This window comes from Canis lupus, chromosome 7, assembly GCF_003254725.2.
Source record: "Canis lupus dingo isolate Sandy chromosome 7, ASM325472v2, whole genome shotgun sequence".
NCBI lineage: Eukaryota > Metazoa > Chordata > Mammalia > Carnivora > Canidae > Canis > Canis lupus.
Window position 1 is genome coordinate 45763375 of NC_064249.1, and position 24806 is coordinate 45788180.

General features: G+C 43.7%; 1 protein-coding gene across 1 annotated transcript in view; it reads right to left on the reverse strand.

The window, feature by feature from the left end:
- SETBP1 (SET binding protein 1) overlaps positions 1-24806 on the reverse strand; it is a 358635-nt gene that overhangs the window by 84890 nt on the left and 248939 nt on the right. The window contains 2 exon segments of the mRNA XM_025429008.3: positions 14565-17958; positions 17960-18025. Of these exon segments, the coding sequence (XP_025284793.3) occupies positions 14565-17958; positions 17960-18025 (3460 nt within the window).

Genomic DNA, 24806 nt, shown 5'->3' on the forward strand with positions numbered 1-24806 from the left:
TGAACTGTGAAAAGAAATGAGGAGTGAGAAATAGTTTGATTTAATACACATTCCGAACCACCTCCTCCTAGCAGGCAAGCTAGGCCTGGATTACAAACTGAGGTTCTGGTTGCCGATTAGCCCACCCGGGCACCCTCAAAGAGCAAGTCATTATAACTCAATCATTCAGGCAGGGATTAGTGGGAAAGCTACCATCGCCTGCTTATGTGAAAGGGTTTGTTAAGCTATTCAGACATATCACAGAATTGCAAGATGGCCTGGAACTGCTTAAATGATCAAGGTCAGTCATATCATGGCCAGGCTAATCTGCAGAAGGCACAGTGATCACCATGGCATTTCTTTGATCCTGGATGTGCCCTCTTGCTGGTGGCACCTAATTGAAACCTAGCATGAGACAAGAAGCTCTCTGATAAGGCCACACCTAGCCAGGCAGGCCTCCTTCCTAGCCTTCCCCATGGCTAGCCAATCAAGTCAAGCTGACCGGGCCCTGCTAGTCATGCCAGGTCTCTCCCAACTTACCAGTTTGTGATTTAATTATTTTATTTGCTTTTTTTTATTCCTCATCTACATCAACTAGTAAACTATAAACTTTATAAATACAGGAGCCTTATCTTTTTCATTTTTATATTCCCCAAAGTTTTAAAGTATATATGTAATGACTGCATGCAATGTTTTTTCAAAGAATACTACATATATATTCCTATTTTCTCCCAAGTTGCTCTTCTCTCTTCTCCACCTGGCTAAATCCAACCGATTCTTCTAGGCTCCAGTATGGCAACACCTCCTTCATGAAGCATTGTGCTACTCCAGTCTAAAAACAAATGGTTTTCCTTCAGAGTTCTTTGTCATTCAGTTTAACAATGTGAAGTCTAATAATTGACTTTTCTAAAATTGTGTTTCAACAATGACCCATGAAGTAGACTTTCATCTACTGGATTGCAAGGAGAAATCTCCAAACAACATGGGTGGTCGGTCATGAAGCAAATGTTATATCTCCCCCTTTGCAGGGTGTCCTGGGAGAAAGAAAGGGCATGTGTGAAGTCAGAAGGTATGGAAGCATTTGGTGCCCGTGTTCAAGGAGGGGCAGGACGCATGGGCATTCAGCACGGGGTATGTCAGCGGGGAGGCATGTCCAGGGCTCCGAGAAAGAAGGGAGAGTCAGAGAGATTGGACCTCTACTGATGGATGGGCCACACAGAAAGCATAAGGGATGTGGATAGCTTCTAGAAGCAAAGACCAGCCCCTGAAACAGTCAGCAGGGGCCATAGTGCTAAAAGCACAAGGAACTGAATAGACCGGCAACCTGAATGAGAGGGAACCCTAGAGCCCTCAGTAAAGGAGGCAGTAAGAGCCCTACCCACACTTTGATTTCATCCCCATGAGACTTTGAGCAGAGGACCCAGCTGAGCCCCCCGGACCAACAGCCTATAGAAACTGTGAGATAATAAATCTGTGTTGTTTCAACCTGCTAAATTTGTGATAAATTGTCACAGCAACAGTAGAAGACGAATACAAATCTCAGTCTCTCTCTTACTGCATTTTTACGTCTGGGGTTAGTAGATAAATTGGTCTGCAAAACAGGTGCTACTGAATAGCGCTAACAAACTCTTGCTGTGACAGACCAAATGCCAGAGGATTGAAATTGCCACCGCTTTCAAGAGAACTTTGAGTGAAATGTGTATTTTGTTACTTATTCACCATAACTGTATAATCCTGACACCTTATCTTTGTCATCAAATACAACCGTGGTCCGGCTGGTGTCTGCCCCTGTGTGTGTGTATGTGTGTTCAGAAAGGGATTTAAGTGATCCCAGTAAGAGCATAATTGGGAGGGAAAGCCTGCTGTTTAAAGAAGACTTCTATAGCAATCTGCTGGTTTGTATTTTCTGTGCTTGAATATATTATCCAAAGAGGAAGTGAAAGGAAATGAACATTATTAACAATCGTGTAGTAAGCAGTGTGCTGGATGCTCCTGTGTATATTCTGCTTTTATTTGACTCTCATAAAACTCTGCCAGGTAGGTATTAATAGCCTCATTTTTCAGATGACAAAAGGAGGATCAAAAAGGCTAAATTGCCCAAGGTCACACTACCAGTAAGTGGGGGATTTAGCATCCAAATTTACATCTGAGAGCCGTTAACTCCCGAGAGTTTTTTATTTTTTTGTCTTTTTGGCTCTACTAGGCTGCCTTAGAAGCTGTTGAATTTATTCTTAAGCTGGTGCTTCTCAAAGTGTATGCCAAGAACCTGTGGTGGTCTGCAAGATCAACCTGGCCAATTGGTCCCTTAGTAAGATCTTAATGTCGTGTAAGCTATGAACAGAGGATGGCGCGATCCTGATCCCCCCATGACTTAAATTTCATTTCAGTGAGTCAAGACATCCTAACTTAAAATAAAGGTAAATAATTCAAGGCTATATATATAAATGAGTGAAATAAAGCAAAGACTTTAGGGTTATATTAGAGAGATGCCAGAAAGGCTAAGGAAATGACTAGGTAAGATTGGAAGCCAGATGGAAAAGAAGAGGATGTTCTGTGTGAAAGAGGCAATGTGGTGGTTAAAGACTCAGATGAAGGGCTAATTATGGTGTTTTATGTAGGATAAGAATGAGATTTAGCAGAACTCACAGCAAGGGAATAAGCTGAAAATGATCAGGAGACAAGGTGAGGCAGTGACGGTAGGTAATGTAGGCTCTTTGAAGCCAGATAAAGAATTTTGGATTTCCTGCAATAGGAATTTATATTTCTACATCTGACATCATTTTTCATTTACCTATGGCTGCCTTCCTAGGTAGTTCATGAAAAACTACTCCATTCTTCTTTTTCTATTTCAATAATGAATATATTTATTTAGTTAGAGCCGTAAGGGGAAGATAGATGCAATTAGAGTATTGCTCTGGGTTGATTATTGCCAAAAGGATCAACAAAATGAAAAACGAAGTAGAGGTCCCCTTGCTAGGGACCAAGATGGTGCAACTATGGCCTAATGGAAAGTCAGCCCACACGAAGGAAGTATTTCTGGGGTCTGAGGAACTTCCCTATGCAGGTGGCTCTGACGTGCTGTGCTGATAGACTTCCTGAAAGGAGTCATGGCTCAGAGTCCTCACCAGTAACAGGAGAAGAAACCCAGGAACAAGATTCTCCTCTCTAAGACTGCCAGGACAGATTTTACTCCATGATAATTAATACCAACTGGAACTAGAAAAATAATCTTGGAAAAGCCAATGAGGAAAGATCTTTCAGCTATTTTATTTGATAAAATAGAATTTTATTTGCAGTTTCCAGCAGGACTTAAGAAGTCTCCTGGAAGATTTTATCTTCTCTCTTGCCTGATACCCAGCTCATAGCACAGTAGACTCTGACTTCCCGGTTGAGGAAGAATCAAAGAAAAAAACAAAGAGGAGAGCTGCTTTTTGCAATGGCAACTATTGGCGTTACAGCAACTCTCACCTTAGGAATATCCATAGGTATGCCAGGAAGGAAAATAAGCAAGTACGAGGTAATCCTTTGTGTTCTAAACCTATAATTAATAGCTGTCTCCTTCCCTTTAAATATTCTCAGTATGAGTGACAGCAACACTGACCAATTGGAGCACTGTAGCTAGACTTACTCTGTGTGTGGCTGCCTGTAAAGTGTGTGTGGCATTTGTAACCCACACTGACTGGTTGCATTCCCCCATTGTGGTGTGGAGATGTGGATCTCAAGCTCTGGACAACTTATTGCATCCCCTCCCCTCTCCACCCACCTTGTCATATTCTGATCTGAGAAGAAACACTCAACACTCAGCGATTCTTGGGAAAACATTTTGGCAACCAATTTCAGCCGTGACTAATTTGTCCCCTTCCCGGTTGTTGTCCTGGCACTTGGATTCTTGTGGAGATCTTAAATAGGACAGTGTGGAAATCTGGATGGTGTTCATGCCCAATTGCTGCTGCATTTCTTTAAAAACAAAAACAAAAACAAAAACAAAAACATAATCCCCTCTTAAGGCAATGACACCACAGAATGTAGAAGGAAAAGTTACTATGGTCAATTCTGGGAAGGTACTTGAGAGGAAGTTGAAAAGATCAGGCAATCAAAGTGGTGGTGGGGAGAGCAGGGAGAGGAGGGAAAATGGGGGAAAGAAGCATGGGTTGGCTTTCTGTAGCTTCTCCTAGGGAGGGTTGGGGAGGAGGGCAGAAAGTCAGTCTACATTAGCATAATGGTTATTTAGTGGGATTATGGGTGATTTCGTTTTTACTTATACATGGTTTCCTAAAATTTTCCAAGTTTTCTACACTAGCAGATATCTGTTTTTATTTAATAAAAGAAATAATACATGTTTTTCAAAATGCTCATTTGCTTTATGTTATGCATGGGGAATCCATTTTTATTACTGTTGTCGGGACGTCGAAGAGAAAAATAGTATCTAGCATGAAAGGGGTTCATAATGTCATAGAAGACATATTAACACAGATTTCTAGGACCAAAACACCTCCCCTGAAGGACAAGGTGCCCCTATATACTTTAAGTCATAATATCACCCCGTAGTGTGTCTTACACATTTTAGCCACTTGATACTTTTTTAATTGTGTAATTACAGTAAATAAATGAAATAAAAATATTACAGTATAAAAGGTATATCCTATAAGAGAATCCTGGTGGCCTCCTGGTCTTACTTGGAATATAAGACATGACAAAGTGATTTAGAACAATGGTTCTTCCAGCCCATGTCCCAAGTTCTCATGGACATTCGAAAGGGGATGAGGTCTTTTGTCTAACAACTTCCCAAACTTTTGAGATATAGCCCCAAACTCATGGGTTCCTTAATGACCTGTTCCCACTCTGTTTTCATTTTCAGCATATATTACTCTCCAGATGAAAGTTTCTGTATGTTTACTAGGCGATGTATAAAGTCCCTCCAACTGTGTAAAACTTTTCTTTAGAACAAAAAGTTTTAATATTAGTTTTGGTGTTTTGTGATTTAGTGTAAGAACATTCTTATTCCTCATTTGTGTGTCCTTTGTGATTTTCAGGGTATCCCTGCTCCATCTGGGGAATCTATTGCCCAGGCTCTGCACACAGAATCAACCTCACACCCTGGGCTTGGCTGATCCTGGCTCCAAAGAGCTCCTTCTATATAAAAAAATGAATTTTAGCCAACACCAAGTTGCTAGTGCTTTATTCTGGGCTCCACCATTTAATCCACTGGCAAGGGTTCTTTAAGGATAACTTAGAAGCTGAGTCATATTATTGACCTTGTCAAAGACATAGAAAATCTAGTGGAAAAAGCGAGTTGATGAGAAAAATATCTGGAAACCAGGAACCCAGTACTTTCTCTGTGCAAAACTGGCTCGGTGACTTTGGACAAAGACTTTAACCCTCTGGGTTTTGATTTCCTTGCCTGTCAAGTGGGGGAGAGCAACATCTATCTGCAAACCTCAGTGGATTCTGAAGATCAAATAAAAGTAAGGAAATGCACTTTGAAGAGCATAGCACCCTGTTCAGATGTAAGGATGATGGAGATGCAGCCTCAGGGAAAGCTTTTCATCTCTCTGTGTCCTTAGATCCTCCATCAACAAGGGGAGCCCTGAGGGGAGCCCCATCTCTGCATGGACTCACTGCCCACCTTCCCAGTCTCCCTAGCCCCTTCACAGAAGAACGCGAAAACCACAGCAGAAGCTGCGTGAGGGATGTTCTCCCTCTACCCTACTGATCCCCTCTTAATGCCCCCGACTTGCTCTGAATCCTTATATAATAGGGCAAACATCAATAGCCACTTGCTTTTACAACATGCAACTTACTACTCTGAAAGTTCTTTTATGGATCCTCTCTTCCTATAGAATGGGTTTTTATTTCTGGTGATTAAATGTACGGACTCTCACTATTCTAACTGCTTTGCATATGAGTATATATCCATCTCTTATCTCCTGATAGCGTTACATGGGTCTCTGATGATAGTCATGTTTCCTGGTACTTCATCATTTCACCAGGCACCTAGCACCAAGCTCAACACCCTTCACACCCAGCACCCTTCCATGTCAGTGTGTCCCCCCTTCCTCTAGGACACAGTTCCATATCCTCTGTATGACATCTGTGCCTCTTAAAAACCCTTCCCCACCCAACTGCTAACTTCACCCACAAGCCAGATGCCTTTGAGAAGCACTCACATATGCCCATCTGCACATTTTCATCCACCTGGGGCCACACTCATCCACTACACTGCCACTCTCTGAGGTTCAGCTCCAGGATTTTGTCTTTTGAACACTATTATCTTTCCTGATCCTGGATACCTATGGCCCCCATTTTTGGCTGCTGGGTTGGCATGGATTAAATTGGGTCTGCATTTATTCCCTGGTTGTTTTGTGTATGCTAACTTAGCCTCTTTTCAGTATAGGATAAGGAACTTGAAGTAGGAGCCCTTCCTTGCTTTTTCTTTTCTTCTGGTCTCTCTGACTGTCCCTGGCCCTGTGATATATGCTAAGTAACTAAAGTGCTCACAATAATTTTTGAGAATAGAGGCTCTTTTTGAATCAGCATATATACTTCATTTCACAAAGTAGTGAAGACTTCTGGAAAAGTAACAGTTGGGCTTTAGTCTATAATACTTTGCACATAGTAAATGTTCAGTAAAAGATGCTTTCATCAGAACTTGTGATAACCAGGACTGTTCTTTCACACATTCTCAGGAGCAGATCCAACAAGCACCCTATGTACCATAGGGAGGAGTTTTGGAAGTTTTCAAATAGCTATTACCATGATAAAAAATTAAGTGCCTGTGTGTCTGTGAAGCAGGAAAATGGGGAGCTGGTCTAGACTCTCTTACCTCTTTTCAAATACTATAATCTCTTTTTTTTCTATACATGGACTTCACAGAAGGCAGAGTCACAATATAAAAGGTTCAGGTATTGTTTTAATGCTCCCAGAATTGGGGGATATTAGACTTAAGATGTATTAAGATTGGCTACATCACCTCCCACCAAGGGCTGACTTAAGACATAAGATGTCCTCAGAGGCCAGAGCATGGCTAGAATCACAGCAAAGTTTCATTTTATGCACCTGGAGCATCATTCTCTCATTACGTGTTTGTTCTTTAACTCCTTCTCATCTGGATTTGGCACATAGCCCACCAAGGCTTAACCATATGAGGCATTAAATACATAATATTTAGTTTTTCTGTTGCCTTGGGACCACCAGTATGTTCATACATATTCTCATCTCCCATGAACTCTCTGCAGCTTCTGGTCCTGAGGGCCACCCCATTCTTAAAATTCATTTTTCCTTGACTCCTTGGCTTTTCTCCAACATTTTCCAACATTCCTTCTCTGTGTCTTTCCTGATCCCCTCTTATTCTGCTCCTCTCTTTGAGGTTGGCCCCTCTTTTCTTTATTCCCTATAATTTTCTCTTGCTCTGTACGGCACTGTCAACTGCTGGCTTCACAATTCATTTCCTTACACACCAACCAGACTCTTTCTCTGATTTCTGTAATTCTGTTCATATGCTACAGTTATCTGGGGCCAACATATTGGAATCATCTTTGACTTGAGCTAGAGAGGGAAAGAGATGAATCAAGAATGACTCATTACTATTTTTCACTTGAGTACCTGAGTAATGATCTCTTTATTATACTTATATTGTGGGTGCCAGGGTGGGGAAGGAAAGGCTGGGTGGTGGGTACAACCCAAACTAGAAATGGATAGTTACAATATCATATGAGTGCAAAGATGGAGCAAGTTCACCCAATGCAGACTACAGGGGAAGGGAGTGGTCAAGAAAGAAAAAGTATAATTTTGTCATATCATGACTTTTGCCTATTTAAAAAATGACTCCCCACTGCCTACTTCATTAAGCACAATCTCATGGTATGTGGAAAAACCCTCTAATTCACGAGGACAACACTGTCTTCTGACCTTATCTGTCATGATCCCCAACCGCAGATCCTAACCTCAAGACTGGAAAAAATACCATTTCTCAAATATTTCTTGGCTCCTTCTACCTAGATACCTTGTTTACCCGGTTTCCTTTCTACATTGCATTTGTCCCCCCACCCTGCCTCCCATCACCTCCCTACCATCTCCATTCCCCAAAAGCCTCTTCCATCCTTCAAGATCCATCTTGAACGGCAACTACTTACTGCAAAGAAGCATGTCCTGATTCTGCTTCTCTACACCCACTGAAAACATAGAGGTGGCTTACTCTCATCTTGGCAGCTCTGGCACTTCTATGGCTTTCTGATGGCCCTTATCTGGTTTCCTCCTCTGCTTTAAAAGGAAAGACTTCTGGATTATAATCTCTTTGAGGGCAAAAACATCCAGTTACTAATCCCTGAAATCTTCCCCCAGGACTGCACCAGGCTCTGTGTGTGTGTGTGTGTGTGTGTTTATCAGTCACCAAAGAAATCTTTTTTACATTTTCCCTTGTCTTTATCACCCCCTCCCCTTGACTTCAGCCGGTTTGCACTAAGTATTATATTGGCACGAGCCTATGCTACAATCCTAGCAAGTATTCAGTCTCATCACTTGTTCATTTATAGAGTGAAAGGGATGGGTTTCTGGAGGGTTCTTCCGAAGGCACCACCATCCTCATCTCTGCCCAGTGACATGCTAGTCTTTGGAAAGTGCTTTATTGATTTCTCTAGCCAGAAAATGCTCTATGTTGTATCAAAGCCAAGTCTGTCGAAACTGTAAGTTCTCTGCACCCACACCTGAATCTGCATAATTCCCTAAAGCCACAAAGGTATAAATAAAAACTTCCAACAGGACAGTGGAACGTTTGCCAACTGTAGGAAGATAAATGGCTTGGGGACTTCTTGCTCCAAAGGCAGAATGGCTTGATTTCTGATTTTAATGTGGAAATGAGATGCTGGGAGTCTAAGATTTTTTTCTTTCATTGCCAGAAAGTTATGGGTCACAACATTTAATTTGATTAATTCCTGGTTTCCAAGAGAAAACCTTAGGAAGAACCTTGGGAGGCCCGATAAAATAAGTATGTGCAATTGTTAAGACAGGAAAGGAAAAAAAATGACTTCCATCAGAGCCCACAAAGATTGTTTCCAGTCCCAAACATGGGTCCCCAGAGGCAGCCTGGAAACCAAATTATTGTCAAATAGATGCTTACCTTTTACAACAGCTCACAGCAAAAGAAAACATATAGCTTAACATCTCTCCCACAACTCACCTTTCTAGTTATCCCCTCCCCCCTTTTATTCTGTCTCTGCCTTCCCCTCTCCCTGATGTTACGCTTCCAGGTCGGAGCTCTTCTACCAATTAGATATGTATCATCGGGTGAGTCACTTGACCTTCATAAGCCTCAGCGTGCTCATCAGCAAAATGAGGTGTTTATATTACATTGTTAAGATTCTTTTACTTCAGAGTCTAAACATAAATGCAAGCCTGCCATGTCTGTTCCCATGCAATTGGTCACACGAGTGCTCGAACCTTTTTTCTAAGGTGATAGCTATGGCTTCAACATACACAAGGAGTGAGCTAATTTGCTGATGGGGGTCAGGTATGGAGAGTGCCACCTTTTTTGAATGGTAAGATCAAATGGCTGGAGGAAGTAGCTGGAGCCAAAGATGAATGGGGTGAGTCACATAATTTAATACACGAACCAGAGGGATCTGTTTTGAAATTTTATTGCACAGCTAATTAATTGGCCAACTTGGCCAATAACTTGATCATTTTCTTCCGAACTGCCCAATCTGTGCATGGTGTGCATGTGTGCATGTGTTTGCACTCAAATGGCATTGTATACATTTGAGACTTTTAGAATCTGAGACTGTCAGGTCTGATCAGAACTTTTCTTACCACAGTCTCACCTGGGAAAACAAAGAGTGAAAAAGATGAAGAGGTCTTTCAGCTAGTTAGTATAGGAGACAAGACTGGGCCAGGTGCTCATAATCCTGTTAAACCACACAGCAGCCATTAGCTATTTTATCTTTCATTTCCTCCCACAGGATGACCCAGAATTCAACTTGGATTAAGATTAAACAGATTACACTTCATCAGCTTTTTACTTTTCACTCTTCCTTTTTTCCTGCCCTTAACTTTCTCCTCCCATAAGTCCTCTTCCTCCTTCTATTCCATTTGTAGAAAATGTTCCCCACACATGGTATGTGTATAGTTTTCACATCATTTCATCTATGTGGTTAATTCCCTCATCTGGATGCCTACTTGGAGAAGAGTTTTGTGTTATTTTTGTCTTGGTCAACCATTTCCTGCCCATGAATGACAACAGAGACTGCCTCCCCAAATGCCCCATGGTGCTGATAAAAGAAGCTGGCAAAAGGCAAGACAGAAGCCACAGGGAAAGGTAGAGTCACCTAGGCTCAAGGGAATCCAGCAACTACATAGCAGGATTCTGATATCTGAGAGGTGAGCTCAGGATTCATTCTCAAAATCCATTCATCATGAAGAGAGTACCTGACATCTGGGGGCTCTGGATGGCCACCTTGACTAATAATGGCATCGGACTAAGAGGTAACATAGGTAAATTGACTTTTTACTGTTTCTCCAATATCTGATGGGACTCTGGATAGCAGTGGTCAAGATATCTAAAGTTCCTGGCATAATATTAGGTCAAAGTATGCAAAAATTATTCCTAAGTGGTCAATAGGAAAAACATCACTCACACTAGAAACCCCTTCTACACCTAAGGAGAAGCTGGCTTTGGGTCCATATGGCATCACTCTGACTATGTATTGTCAAACTTGGACAGGTTTGCTCTTCTGGGAATCTGCAGCATGTCAGTACACAAGAGATGGTGATGTCTGGAAGGAGAGAGGCACATGTGAGGGCCCTATCAGGCTTCTTCCAACTTTGGGAGACTGTAGATGGCACCTTCCCATTACTTATCCATTAATTGGTCCCAGGCAGCATTTTTATAAGTGGAGATTTAGCAGATGGTATCCATTTAGAAAATAGGTCAAAAGAGCCACTGCCTTCTGAAACAAACAAAGCAGAAGGACTAAAACACAGAAAAATGGCAAAGAGTCTTTGTGACTTCTAAGCTCTAGGTATGTTGTAAGGGGGCTAACAAGACACTGCATCCATCTGTGGGGCTGGTGGGTTGGAGAATGGGTTTTCCAAGCAGGAAGAGGAAATGGAGCGTGCAGCTAAATGAAATCTCTAAGTTCTGTCTCCATAATGGTAATGACTTCTATATGGTGTCTTCTATTAGCTCTTATCTCAGGGAATGCTCAGTCTTCCCCTGACTTAGCTCCTAAATCTGGTCCTCAATGGGCTAAGGGATGACATCTCTACATATGCCATATCTATTTCAGAGAAGATTAGCTCATGTGAAATAGGACATTGAGATGCAAAGGGAGTGAATCCAGAGTGAGAAGGAAGAGGTGGAGGGAAAGAAGTTGTGAGAACTACTAATGCTTTTCTTTGAGCAGGACCCTCAGCATTATCCATGGAAGAGACAACTTGACTCAGGTAAAGTCTCTGGAAGATCTCCGGTAACCTCACTTCACTTGCCTCCCACCTTTGAATGGGATTTGGTGCACTTTGGAGTGTGTCATATTAAGGTGTGAACACTCTTCAGGGAGACTTGACAAACTCTGATATTGAAGCACAAGTGCTACTAAAGATAGGTTTTCTCCCCTGATGCTTTAGGGGTTCAGAAATAGGGGGGGGCACTTAGAGTATAGGCAAGAAGAGGCCAAAGCTTGGAAGGGAGAGGAGTGATCAAGATTCTGATCTGCTCCAGTAAGATATTCAACAAGATGTGCAGGGACAACAGACATAAGTCATATAGACATAGAAACCACCAACGATTATGATTCACTAAAATGTTGAAGAACAAATAAACTTATGTAACACAGAGATAGGCACAAAGCAGTAGTGAAAATAACTCTGAGAACTGCACTGCAGTTAAAACACAGATGGAAGCCTGTCCCTGTAGACGTTTCCAGCGGGATGGCTAGGAAAGGCTGGGCCATAAGGGGGTCCTTTTACAATGGTTGGAAATTGAATAAAGGGATGTCGTCTTTCCTTAATTACTCTCTCTGCAATCATCACGTCGTCGCTGTGGAGATGCCTTAGGGAAAGGCATGTAATGGGACAATGGATGTGCATCTGAGAGGAAGAGCTATGGTGGAACATATGAGTACTGAGCTGAGAACCAGACCTGTGTGTTCTAGACCTGGCCCTTAGCTACTGGGTGGCATGTGGTCAAGCTGCAGTGCAGTGGCGAAAGCCCTGGGCTTATTAAAATCATAAGCAATGGCTTTCTAAACCTGAGCAGGTCACTTGATCTCTGAGCCTCAGTGTCCTGTGTGTAAAATAGGAATGAAAATACCTCTCTCCTAAAAAAAAAAAAAAAAGAAAAAAAAAAAAGAAAATACCTCTCTCCTAAGATTGCATGGTGTTACGAGGAAATGCATGTGAAATGGTTTGGAACTGAAAGACACTATATGAAAGAGGTCTGGCTCTATCCTGTCAGTTACAGATGGCAGACAGCACCCCGAAGAAACAGAATGCCATGCCTAAGGGCACACATAACAGAGTTGGGCCCACATACCCAATTTTTAGGTTGAATCCAGTTTTCCTTTATGACACTGTTATGAAGCCTGTTTCTTTCCAACTGACGTGGCTGGATGAAGAATGGATGAAAAGATGGGGGGAGGAAAGGGAATTACGAAGTAAGTAGTGGCCACTATGTGAGTGCCAACCCCAAGAGAGCTGTTTGGCCAGAGGGTGGGCACCTTCAGAAACACGCACAGGATCAGAGATGGATCTCCAGCTGGGAACCTTCATGAAGTCAACCAGCACTATGTGATCCAGTCCACCCACAGAAAAATCTTGCTAAGACTGCTGAGAAACCTAATGAGCAATAATGGAAAGAGATTTTGGCTTCTGAGATCTCACTTCTCAGGTCTGTTAAATTAGGATCCCTGCTGGTAGGTTCTTAGCATAACATGTCATCATCACTTTTTTTTCTTTTCTTTTCTTTTCTTTTCTTTTCTTTCTCTTTCTTTTTCTTTCTTTCTTTTTCTTTTTTTTTTTTGGCTAACTAATGCCAAGAAAATACAAAATGTAAGAAGACACTCTTGTCCATGGCTGGTTTTGGACCTGTGGATCAATGTCACCATACTGGAAGAGAAAGCAGTAGTTTTTCTCATGTAAAAGTTTTATCTAGCAACTCCTATCCAAGTGGCTTAATTTGAGCTTTGCATAAAAAACAAGTACCTTCAACAAAGTCTGATTATGAGGAACAGAGAAACCCCGATGAAAACATCCTCTTTGGGCAAACATGAAGTGTGGGCCATTTATCACCTTTGGCAGGAAACATGACTGCTAATTGGTCTCTTCATTAACCAAGGAGAATATCTACCACTATAGCAACTCACAAGCTAGTGGCAATTTGGGGGCAATCCTTAAGTGGTTTCTAACTCATAACCATATTTCTTCTGAAGTCTGCTGGCCTAGAGAAATGACTCTAATTCCTCATGAATAGACTGCCCTCACCCTCACTAATAACGAACTCCCCGGGAAGGAAGAGGACAAATAAGGGGTACACATCACAAACAGAGGAGAAACCCTATACCCAAACCTGAAACAGGGATGATTCGTCTTTCAAAACCAGGCTACGTCCAGAGTGCTTTGTATTATCTGGGGGTAGGGGGAGCAGGAGAAATCCTTTTAGCTTCTGCAGCTCCTAGGAAAGGAGCTTCTATTTTTTTCCTCCTTGACAACTGTTCTGTTCCAAAAGATCCTTACCACTTACGTGTGGACAGGGACAAAGGGATACTTACGCACAAGTGTCAAGTTCTGTGGCAAGGAAGGTCTGTGTGGGTGGGAAAGTTAGCAAGGAAATTCTACCAGCAACTGACAAGGAATGAGCTCTTTCTAGTAGCAACCAGTACTTCAAGTTTAGAGATTAGCGGGCAAAATCGCATTCCCAGTGGACATGCCAAGAGACACAGCAGTAAGGTCCCATGGGGGCAGGAGGCTTGCAACACATTTCTGCCAGGCTCCCTCCCCTTCATGCAGGGAAATGATGAGCCAGGGTTTCACTCTGGGGGTCAAATGCCCAAGGACAATAAGAGGACAATATAGCCTGGAGCAATGGCTCCCTCATTAGGTACACTTGAGGAGTCAGTAGCTTCCAATGGCTCTGTTATAGATGCCTCACCTAGGGTGTGTGACTTCTGGAGGTGGCATGCCAGATAAATTAGGTGTCACTCCCATCCAGTTTTGACATTCTTGGGATCTTGTTGGCATTTTTTAAGCGAGTTTCAGAGGTTTCTTTCCAACTAGCAAACTGCACCATCAGATGGGATGAGGGCCTAAGGATAGCACCTTTAATAAAAAGCATAAACACAGTGGGTGTAGTTGTAGTCTAGGTAGCTACTGGGGTTGTCTCTGGGCCCACAGTGCCCAGGCGATGACTCAGACAGGAAAGACAGTAAATACCAAATAAAAAATATGTATCCAGTGTGCGAGAATGCCCATTTTCATTCAGTTCCTACCTCTTTTCAAACTAGTGAATGTAACGTGCCAATGACGGCAGACAACTGGAGCAGAGAGCCCAGCAATTAAATAATAAGACAGCCTGAGTTTGGAGAGAAATGAGGCCTTACCTGGAGACAGGGAGGAGTCGTAAGAACTTCTCTCCTTGCGGTTCATCTTGAAGGCCTGAATGTCCTTTTCCCTGTATGTCCCAAAGCCTTCGTAGCTCCTCCTTTTACTCCCGCTCATGTCACTGTCCCACTTGTCATTCGAAGGGTTCATGTCACTGAACACGTCCAGGCTCTCGGGTCTGGTGCTGCCACCATCCCCACCACTGCCAGAGTACCTTTTTGTGCACGAGTCTGCAGGCTCACTGCTCAAGTCACCTTTGTCCTTGGCCTGTGTCCAATGCTGGGCATCAGAAAGTGACAGTGTAGACAGGGTGTCCACCTCGAAGTTGTTCTTAGAGGCTTTGTGGCCGGCTTCACTATGCTGGTGCTTCTGTTTCTCTTTATGCTTATTCTTCTCGCTCACTAACGGGAGCTCCTTGTCTGCACTACTCAGCCGCTCGCTCAGGATGTGGCTGGAGAAGCCTGTGGCTTTGCCTGCGAAGAGACCACTCAGGTTGTCATGGGTCCCTAGGATCCGGTCTTCCTTGTGCTTATGCTTGTGTTTGTGTTTTCTCTTGTGGAGCCGACCGCCGGACAGACTGGTACTACCTGCCTTGGGAGGATTCAGGGATGGCTGTATGTCACCGAGGCCCATGGCGACAGGTCCCTGCAGGTGGACCCCATGCTTTGCTTTATGCTTAGCCGTACCAGACATCTTCACGTGGGAGCTTGTGTGGAACTGAGGTGGTGGCACCGTTGGCCTCATGAATGGGGATGCCGCTCCTAGTGTGTGCGACAGGTACAAGGGAGCTGGGTACTGACTGTAATAACCAAGGTTCATCATAGGCATTGATGTGTAAGGCATTCCATAGGGTGCATAGTAACTTCCACTGGGAATAGGGTAGCTGAACCCTTGTAAAAAAGGCACCTTTGTCATGGTGTCATTGGTTTTTGCAGGCCTACCACGCTTCTTCTTTGACTTCAAGTCTGAAGTCCTGCGAAGATAGAGCAACGGGTCATACTGGATATATGGCACCGGGTAATAGTGATCAAAATTAATCCGAAAAATGCTGGGATACGGATTCTCGTGGTAGAAGGTGTAACTCCGGTGGGAGATCCTGAACACCTGGAACTTGGTGATGAGCTCTTCCAGGTCTGCCAGAAACTGGAGATCATCACGATTTTGCAGGCTTTTCCGTTTCCTCTTGTGCTTTGGCTTCTTGAGGCTCTCGTGGGCCAGGAAGTTGTCCACCATGAGATGCTTCTGCCGGTGGCCGTGCCGGGTCTTTGTGCTGGTGTCAGATGGAAGGGTCTCCGGGTTGTCCAGGGAGCAGAAATCAAAAGAGTACCTCCGTCGGGATTCTGAACTCTTCTCCGCTTGGTCAGACGTGCTGTTGTTGTCTGTCCCGATGCCGCTGTCACTCGGGATCGTCTCCTCGCTGTGTGACTCACTCACAGGGGACAGCGTGATTTCCTTGAGTGACCCAATCTCGCAAAGGTGGGAGGGTGAGTTGGCCATCAGCCTGGGCGGAGACAGCTTCCAGGCTCCACCATGGATTCCCTTCTGGGTTTTGGTTGGAAGAGCACTGATGGGCTGGAGATTTGGCATAGTTTTCAACTCGGAAAAGTTGGTTTCAGTGCTGGCGGGGCTCAGGTTGCCATTGGACCCACCTAACTGTGTGGCAAGTGGGTGCATGGCTGCTGGTGAAGATGCCACGAGAGACTGAAAGTTGGAAGGCACGGCTGGGACATCCGGCTGGCCAGGGACAGGCCTGGGGTGCTTGATGGCTGTTTTGGGTTCCTCGGACGGGGGTGGCAGCTCTGCTCTCGGCTTCCTACCCCGCTTCTTGCCAATGTAGATGGTTCCCCTCTTGCTGACATTAATCTGCTTGCCCAACTTGCTCTCAATTGCCGCTGCCCCAGGGCTGGTCTCAGGGGGAGCTTTAGCCTTCAGGGCAATGCTGCTGGAGCAGGACAAGATCTGGTTCAAGATATTTTTCCTCTTGAGTGTTTTCATCTTATTGATGGTTTTGATGGTCTTCTTATCCAACACCCCAAGCTTTCCAACTTTTTTGTGAAATTTCATCTCGCTCATAGGCTTGTCCTCTCCTGGCACTAGTTGGGCCAACTTGGCTAGGCTGCGTCGCCTCTTTCTTTTCTTCGTGCCAGGGAACTCCCGGCTGATGGGGCTGACAGGACTGGTGGAGGTCCCCTCGTGAATCGTCTCAACCGTGAGCAGGGGCTGCTTCTTTGGCCGCCCCCGCTTCTTCTTGACCGGTGTGATCACAGTAAGACTGTCTGTGTTGGTGTACAGAGGGCTGGATGGGGTGATGGGGTAGGCAGACGGCGGTTCCACCATCAGTTTATCAGAGGTGGCCATGACTGCCTCCCGAAGCATACTGGTGGGCTTTGGTTTGCTGCATGTCCACCTCCGTTTTGCGGCAAATTTGGGATGCTGGATTTCCGGCAGCTTTCTCGAGGGAGAGTGATCCGTGCATGTCGGAGGCGTCATGATCATGGGTGGCTTCCTCTGCTTAGACACACCTCCAGGAATGACTTTCTCGGCATTTCCGCCTGTTTCAAGGCCAACTGAGGGGGACTCGCTCTCCATCATTTTACTCAATTTAGGGACACGGGGATCTTTCTTGTTTCCCTCAGTGTTGGAAAGTATCCTGTTAACCACTTCACTGCTCATAGTGATTCCAGAAGCCAGGGCTTTCTCTGGCATGATCTTTTCCACCACTGCTTTGATGGACTGTCTCTTTTTCCTCTTATGGCTGGTTGGATCTAGACAGGGTGCTTTGATAGGGATAGTAATCCGGACATGACTCGAGTCATTTTCGGGATTACTGATAGAACTCACACCCTGCCTGGCTGGTGATGCCTCTTGGGCGTTATCTGCGGGGTAGCCTTCCCTTTTCCCTTCTGTATTGTCAAATGCTTTCTGAGCATTCTTGACCCAGTCCAGGTCTGGATTTGATATGGTCTGACTTATCACATCTTTTTTACTGGACTTTTTCTTGCTGCCTAGAGTAGGTGGTTCTGGGGGCTCCTTTGCAACTCCTCCATCTTGATCTACCAAAGGTTGAAGCCCGTTGCACTCTGCAGAGCTGCTAGGTGCAGCTGGTGAGCTGTGGCTGCCCGGGGATGGGACCACACCTCCCAAGAGCAGATCTTTGCTGCTGTTGGACAACTGACTCCATGTGCTCCCTGCACTGCCTTTCTTACCCTGGGCCTTTGCAAAGGAAGCCATGGGCTCAAGAGCAGGGATCTTGCTGGTGCTTGCAGTTTCTCTGCCAGACTCCGGACTGATGAAACAATTCTGAGTGGCAGGTCCACTGTCAGAGTTGGTGGACCAGTCCATGTGGTTCTGGCTGCTGCTTTTTTGCTGGTGCTTTGGTTTTAAGGTGTCACCTGGTGACGTCCTGTGGGAGGCCTGGGTCATAGTGGAGATTTGAATGTTTCTGTGGCCGCTCGTAAGCCTGGGGTGGGGGGAGGGCGGTGAGTGGAGAAGGAGAGAGGGAGAGAGAGAGAGAGAAACAAAGATGAGCATGTTAGAGCTCTTTAAAATTCAATGTCAAAAGGCTTAATTATTTGAAAGTTGGAAACAGCCACCTTTAATTCCAGAATGCTTTTAGAACTTTTCTCATTTGCACAAGCAAAAATATGTTGTACTGATTTGGAATATTATTAAGGATGCTTTAGTTGCTGTCTTCATTGCTCCTTCCTACCTCCCCCCACTCAAGCAACAGGAACTTTTACCTATTTTGCTTGAATGCAATGTTGGAATAAGAGCTGTTTAGAGAGAGATCAGGCCCTGCAGGTCACTTAGCTCAGTGCTTAATTGTAGGCATGGAAAAGCTGAAACTTGTACAATAGCGAGTCCTGCTCATGGTGGCAGAGCCCAGGAGACTTTCTGACTCCCTGGTCCCTTCGCCTAACTCAAGCTGCCTCTGATTTCTGTCCCCCCTTCCCCTCCAACTCACGTCTTTCCCTTGCTTCCTCCTACTAAAGTCCATTTCTGTTTGCACTTTACCCGGAAGATACGCATCTCTGTGCTAAAACAAGTAGCTCCTTGAGAACCACCGCAGCAAGGAAACATAGCGCGAGCTGGGGAACTGAGGGGGACGTCTGAAGAATGTGTGGGGCCATGGCAGCTGTTCATGGACACAGAGAAGAAGAAATGAAGCAGGAAAGAAACACAAAAGACCTCCGATCCTTCTGACTCTAGGAGCAGCTCGGGGTTTGGGAGTTAGCACTCTGAGACACCCCAAAGCCTGGGTTAGGCACTGACTGCTCTCTTGACAAAACTAATGGACAGTCTCAAAAGGAACCTTGAGTCTCCTGGAAGAATGTGTCCCCAAAAAGCACGGTCATTCAAGATCACGACCTTTTGAACTTTTTCAGCTGTGCTTTCCCTACATGAATTCTAAAGGAAAGTCTCCAGACTCTGGCACTTTCCTTAGGACTGACTCTTCAGTTGGGAAAGGCAGGATATGTGCTAGAGGCCTGACATAACCAGTGTCTACAAAATCACAAAGGCAGTGGATAGTGAACACATTGTTTTGAGACATTAAAACTTTTTTTTTAATGATTCATTCATTTGAGAGACAGAGAGAGAGAGAGTGAAAGGGAGAGAGAGAGAGAGAGAGAGAGAGAGAGAGAGAAAATGCACCAGTGGAGAGGGGTAGAGGGAGAGAGAGAGAAACTCAAGCAGACTCTATGCTGAGTGTAGACCAGACACAGGGTTCAATCCTACCACCCTGAGATCATGACCTGAGCCGAAACCAAGAGTTGGATGCTTAATGGACTGAGCCACCCAGATGCCCTGAGACATTAAAACTTTTTAATGTAGGTGTGCTAACATCATCTCAGATAGATTTTAAGCCATGCTACCATTACAAAGATGCATTAATCAAAGTTTATTGTAAGTCCTGTTTTATACACCCAAATAGTAAATGTACAGGATGCATTATCCTAAGATTTGTTAAAGAAGGGAAATACTAGTAAAATGAAGAAAGTTTTGGATAGTATCTCTATTGAGAAGTAAATGATGATTGGCTTAGTAGATTTAGGAAGTTTTAACCTGTAACGTGTATCTGCCTTTATCTATGTATCTATCCATGAAGCTACCATCTATCTACACTGATCTATTTGCCATTGATGCCCCTAGCATTTATGCTTCATTAGAGAACATTTTTCATAGTCCCTATTAAGAATCGAAGCAGAGGTGTCAGAAAGCATTATGGGTCAAATTCAATGCAGTAAAGCAAGCAGGGTTTCCTTCACTCTAGTTCCTCGAGTCCCTGGGGTTACTTTTTGCCTCCCTGATTTTGTGAAATCTGGTTTATACTTCCAGTATTGGACTCAGTTAGTTTTTTGTTTTTAGATTTTATTTATTTATTTGACAGTGGGAGAGCACAAGCAGGCAGAACAGCAGGCAGAAGGAGAGGGGACACAGGCTCGCCACAGAGCAGGGAGCCTGACATAGGGCTCCATCCCAGGACCCTGGGATCATGACCTGAGGTGAAGGCAGATGCTTAACTGACTAACCCACGCAGGCGCTCCATGGACCCTGTTTTTTAAGTATCATGAGAGAATCTTCCCAGGCTAAGCCTGTAAGTGCCCAGGAGAAAATTAAGACCAAAAAATGTATTTACTTTTTTCTTCATCTTGCAATGTTTATTTTTTACTTATTTATTTTTTTATTCATGAGAGACACAGAGAGGGAGAGAGAGAGGCAGAGACACAGGCAGAGGGAGAAGCAGGCTCCATGCAGGGAGCCTGACGTGGGACTCGATCCTGGGTCTCTAGGATCACACCCTGGGCTGAAGGCGGCGCTAAACCACTGAGCCACCTGGGCTGCCCTCATCTTGCAATGTTTAGTGGACACCACCATTACCAACATCTACAGAACTAATCTTGCCACTTGACTTTGCCGGCTAGGCATTACTGCTGTGGATGTAGGCTGCTGTCCCATTTTCAAAAAAAACCCCAAAAGAACACAAAACAGAAATCTTATTCACAGCATAAAATATTGAATGGCATTTATCTTTTATGAATCAGGGCTTTGCCAATTTGTCATTTGTGCTTTAGATTTTAGTTGGCACTGTGTATATACTCATAGGATGACAAGTCCACAAAAAGGCCGAGTAACAAACTTTCCTACTCTTTAGGGAAACAGAATAATTGAACACTCATATTAGAACATTTGTGAGGGTTCATGGTGGCACTTATTCAATGTCACAGTGGGACAAAAAATCTGAGTTACTGTTCTGGATCCTGGCAAAGCAGGACTTTTAAGTCACCCTGTTTCCCTTGCTCCCTCAACCCCACTTTTCTAGATCTGGTCACTGGGGCTTTATAATGAACCTGAATTCTTGGTTCCTGGTTCTCACAGTTTTGTTGTTGTTGTTGTTTTCTATTGCCCCCTCTTCTTCTTTTTGGTACCTAGAAGAATCCTTTATTACCTCTCTTCATGGTCAACTCAGCTTGATCATAGGGAGGCCCCCTACCTTACAGAAATACTCCTATTAAAAGTTTTCATGAAATCACATAGGTCATCTTTGTTGTATTTTTAGCTTAGTTTTAATTTTATATTTGATTCATGCATTAATCAAATTAATGCTGGTTTCCCTTTCTAGCCTGTATACACCATCACAGAAGTACCAAGCACAGCACCTGGCAAATACAAGGCATTCAACAAGCGTTTATTGAACGAATGAAGGAACACACAGTTCGCTATAGGTATTTCATTTTGTCAATAGTGAGATTAATCCCCTGTATATTACAACATATTGTCTGTAAAGAGAGTTACCCTTCTGGCCTAATTTCTTATGTCATTCCTTCTGCATGCACCACTGTCTCTCATAAAGACATCCATCACACTCCTTCTAATGCCATGTGCCATTTATTTGTATACTTTTCTCCCTCTCCTAGACTGTAAGTATGTTGAGGTCAGAGACTCATTTACCTTATCCCGTGTGCCCACTCCAAAGCAAACCACCCAGAAAGTTCCCAATGTTTGTTGAGTGAATAAACAAAATCATGTTTGAGATGCCTTATTACCACAACAAAACATGTCGCTGCACACAGAAGACAATAAACTGCCAACCTTTCATTTGATAGTGGAGCACTCAAATGCATTAGGTGTTGAACAACAACAACAAATCCTCCCCCAATACTTAAGGACGAAAGGCATTTGCAAGGTAACTCCTCTTCAATGCAAGTTTTACTGTTAGTTCTCCTTCGTCTCCTGTGAATTATTTCACTTTCCAATTAACTCTGCCTTTAGGGAAGGCCATGTGACTGTCAGAGGGGTGGGTTTCACTCCACAGCTGAAAGGTGGGGCCTGCTCACTTACACCCAGGGCAGACCAGCCGCAAGTAATGCAGTTAAGTGTGCCTGGTTCCATCTGGACACTGCCTGAGCGCATTGTTTCTACCATTTCAGCTGCAATTTGCCCTGCTGAGAGGGCTCCGCCATCAAAGGGCAGGGTGGACAAAAGGGAAGCACAACAAAGGATCAGGACTAATAGGGGGAAATGGTGCTTTAAACCCAGCACTGAGATGGGATGCAGAGAAGGGGCAAGGGAGTCTGAGAAGAAGTACTCTCTAAGGGGTCCAGGAGAACACGGCATTTTCTCCAGCCTTGGCTGATGGCTATATCCCGTTGCATTTCACGGAATCCCATTTCTTCATCTGTCAGCCATGACATATTATACACACAATGGTGAAGCTGTCAGTTCCAATATGTCCTTCACTGAGAATTGAGTACTTACTCCACGGAGACAGAGATGGACATGGCAAAACAGGCCCCTAGCTCAATGCTGGCTGGGGCCAGGAAGGAGAAGGGGGGCGTTTAGTCTCCCCCTCCCTCCTTTCCAGTGCTCTGGGATGGGATTCCCCATGGGGGTTATTGGCTGGGGGCTTTATTGACCCGCTTAGCACACGTTTCCATTTTCCTCTTAGATTCTGTGTCTTTTTGCAAGGAAGACCTTAATCTTTTAAGGCCTCCATACTACCCTCTGTCCATAGCAAAGGTATTATCTAATATGGTTACCATCAAATAGAAGACCTGATGATATTCTACATTGGGCTGATTATTTTTGTAGAAAACTTTTAGTGCCAACTAAGCTCAGCATTATATCTTGGCTATTCCCCTACTCCAATTAATTGTTTGTGAAACATACAGTCTTTTTTTTTTTTTGCTTCTTAAAGATTCATTTATATTTGAGAGAGAGAAAGAGAGGGAGAAAGCACATGAGTGGATGAGTGGAGGGGGGGTAAGCAGAGGGAGGGGGAAAAGCAGGCTCTCCGTTGAGCTGGGAGCCTGATGTGGGGCTCAATCCTAGGACCCTGAAACTATGACCTGAGCTGAGGGCAGACACTTAACCAACTGAGCCACCAAGGTGCCTCCACACAGTCATTTTGAAGGTGTGGCTTACTTTTATAAGAACAGTGCTTTCCATGCCCATTGAGCCTAGATGATAAATGTTCATCGGTGAACCACCATTTTGAAAACTAGACAGATTTCTTTCCTAAAGGATATGTTTATGGAAGCAAGTTCTTCTGGAATGTTAAGAATTATTTTGTAAAGTAGATAACTATCTTCTCCCCCACAACCAATGTACCATAAATCTTATACATTTAAATTTTCTACAAGTTAGATTTTTTTAAAAAGCACTTGATTTTTGTCTACTTTTGAAAACAAGCATTAGATCGCTGCATAAAAACTTGAAAAATCCATAAAAATGGGAAGAAAATGAGTCACCCAGCCTTATCTATGGCTTATCTAAAGTAAGGGTTGTCGCAATGAGAGAAGAGGGCTATTTGGGTCTGAGAAAAATCATATAACTCATCAAAAATCAAGCATGACTTTGTGGGAGATAAACTACTCTTTTGGGTTAGCTGTGTTTGTGCTACTTTCTGCTGACACTGATAATTTAAATTTACTGTTTGTGAGATATTTTGCTTTACAAGAGTAGGAAAATATGCCTGGGTATGAAGGAATGAGGGGAGCTTTAGCTCTTAATTTGGCAACTGGTGCTTCTCAAGATGTTATCCTGGATCACTGTATCAGAACCATCTAAGTTTATTAATACAGATTCCTGGGTCCCACAACAGATCTACTAATTGCAATCTCCTAAAGTGGGAACAAGAAATGTGCATTTTAAGCGTGCTCTCCAGATAATTCTGATGCACAATGAAGTTTTAAAAACACTAATCTAATGTTTTAATACCATAATTCCTCTGGGGTGGGGCTCTTCTGAGGTTGCTATGACATCTGCAGCACTTTTTTGGTGGTAAATATGCAGAACAAATCACCATAGGCCTGTTAGGATATGTAATTTGGCACCACTGAGCATTCTTGTTTTGCTCTCTGAACTCTGTAATTTACATAGTAAGAAACTCTAACATGGTATCCTCTTTAGGTGTTCCAAGTACACTACAAGGTGAGGTGGGCAGAAAAGTCAATGGTATGAGTGGATGAAAGTACTGTCCCCCAAGAAAGAATTTGGAATGCAAGTGTTCATGATCTCCCACTATGGGATTTCTATTTCCGCAACTCATGCAGGCTCTGGGGTATCCTGGCATTTATCTCTGAGGCTCAAAGCAAGTGCTCAAGCCTGTGTAAGAACTGAGCATGGGAGACAAGGAATGTAACCAGAAACTGTCTGATGAAAGGTCCCCAACATTGGCTGTACATTAGACTCATCCAGAAAGCTTCAGAAAGAACACCATGCCTAGAATCTGACCCAGATCAATTAAATCAGCATTCTAGAAGTGGGATGTGAACAGTAGTACTTTTTTCAAAGCTCTTGATTATCCCAATGAGCAACACAAAGTTGAGAACCCCTGGATTATATCAAAGACTGGGGGTCTGGGTTAGGGACTAAAGAGGTTCTGATATTATCAGATGTTCCACTTCAGTGGTTTTCAGATGTGTTCCACAGAGTCCTATGATTTTGTAAAGACTTTTCTGAACTACAGCCAGTGGATAGGGCAAGAGAGATACTTCACATCATTCTTTTGACCTTCAGATAAACAGAGTGATCTTACAAAGGATTTCATTTAAGAAAGTGAGGTAGGGAAAGATGGTTCTATCATGTAAAGACTTTGAAAATGAGCCTTTAGGCTCATGAACAGGAAGAATGCATATACCAGTTTCCATTGAACTTGACCCCAGAAGATTTCTCCTCAGCACAGTTCATTCCTGTACTTGCTAATGGTAGGTATAGAAGAATGGCGCTAACTACAGTAT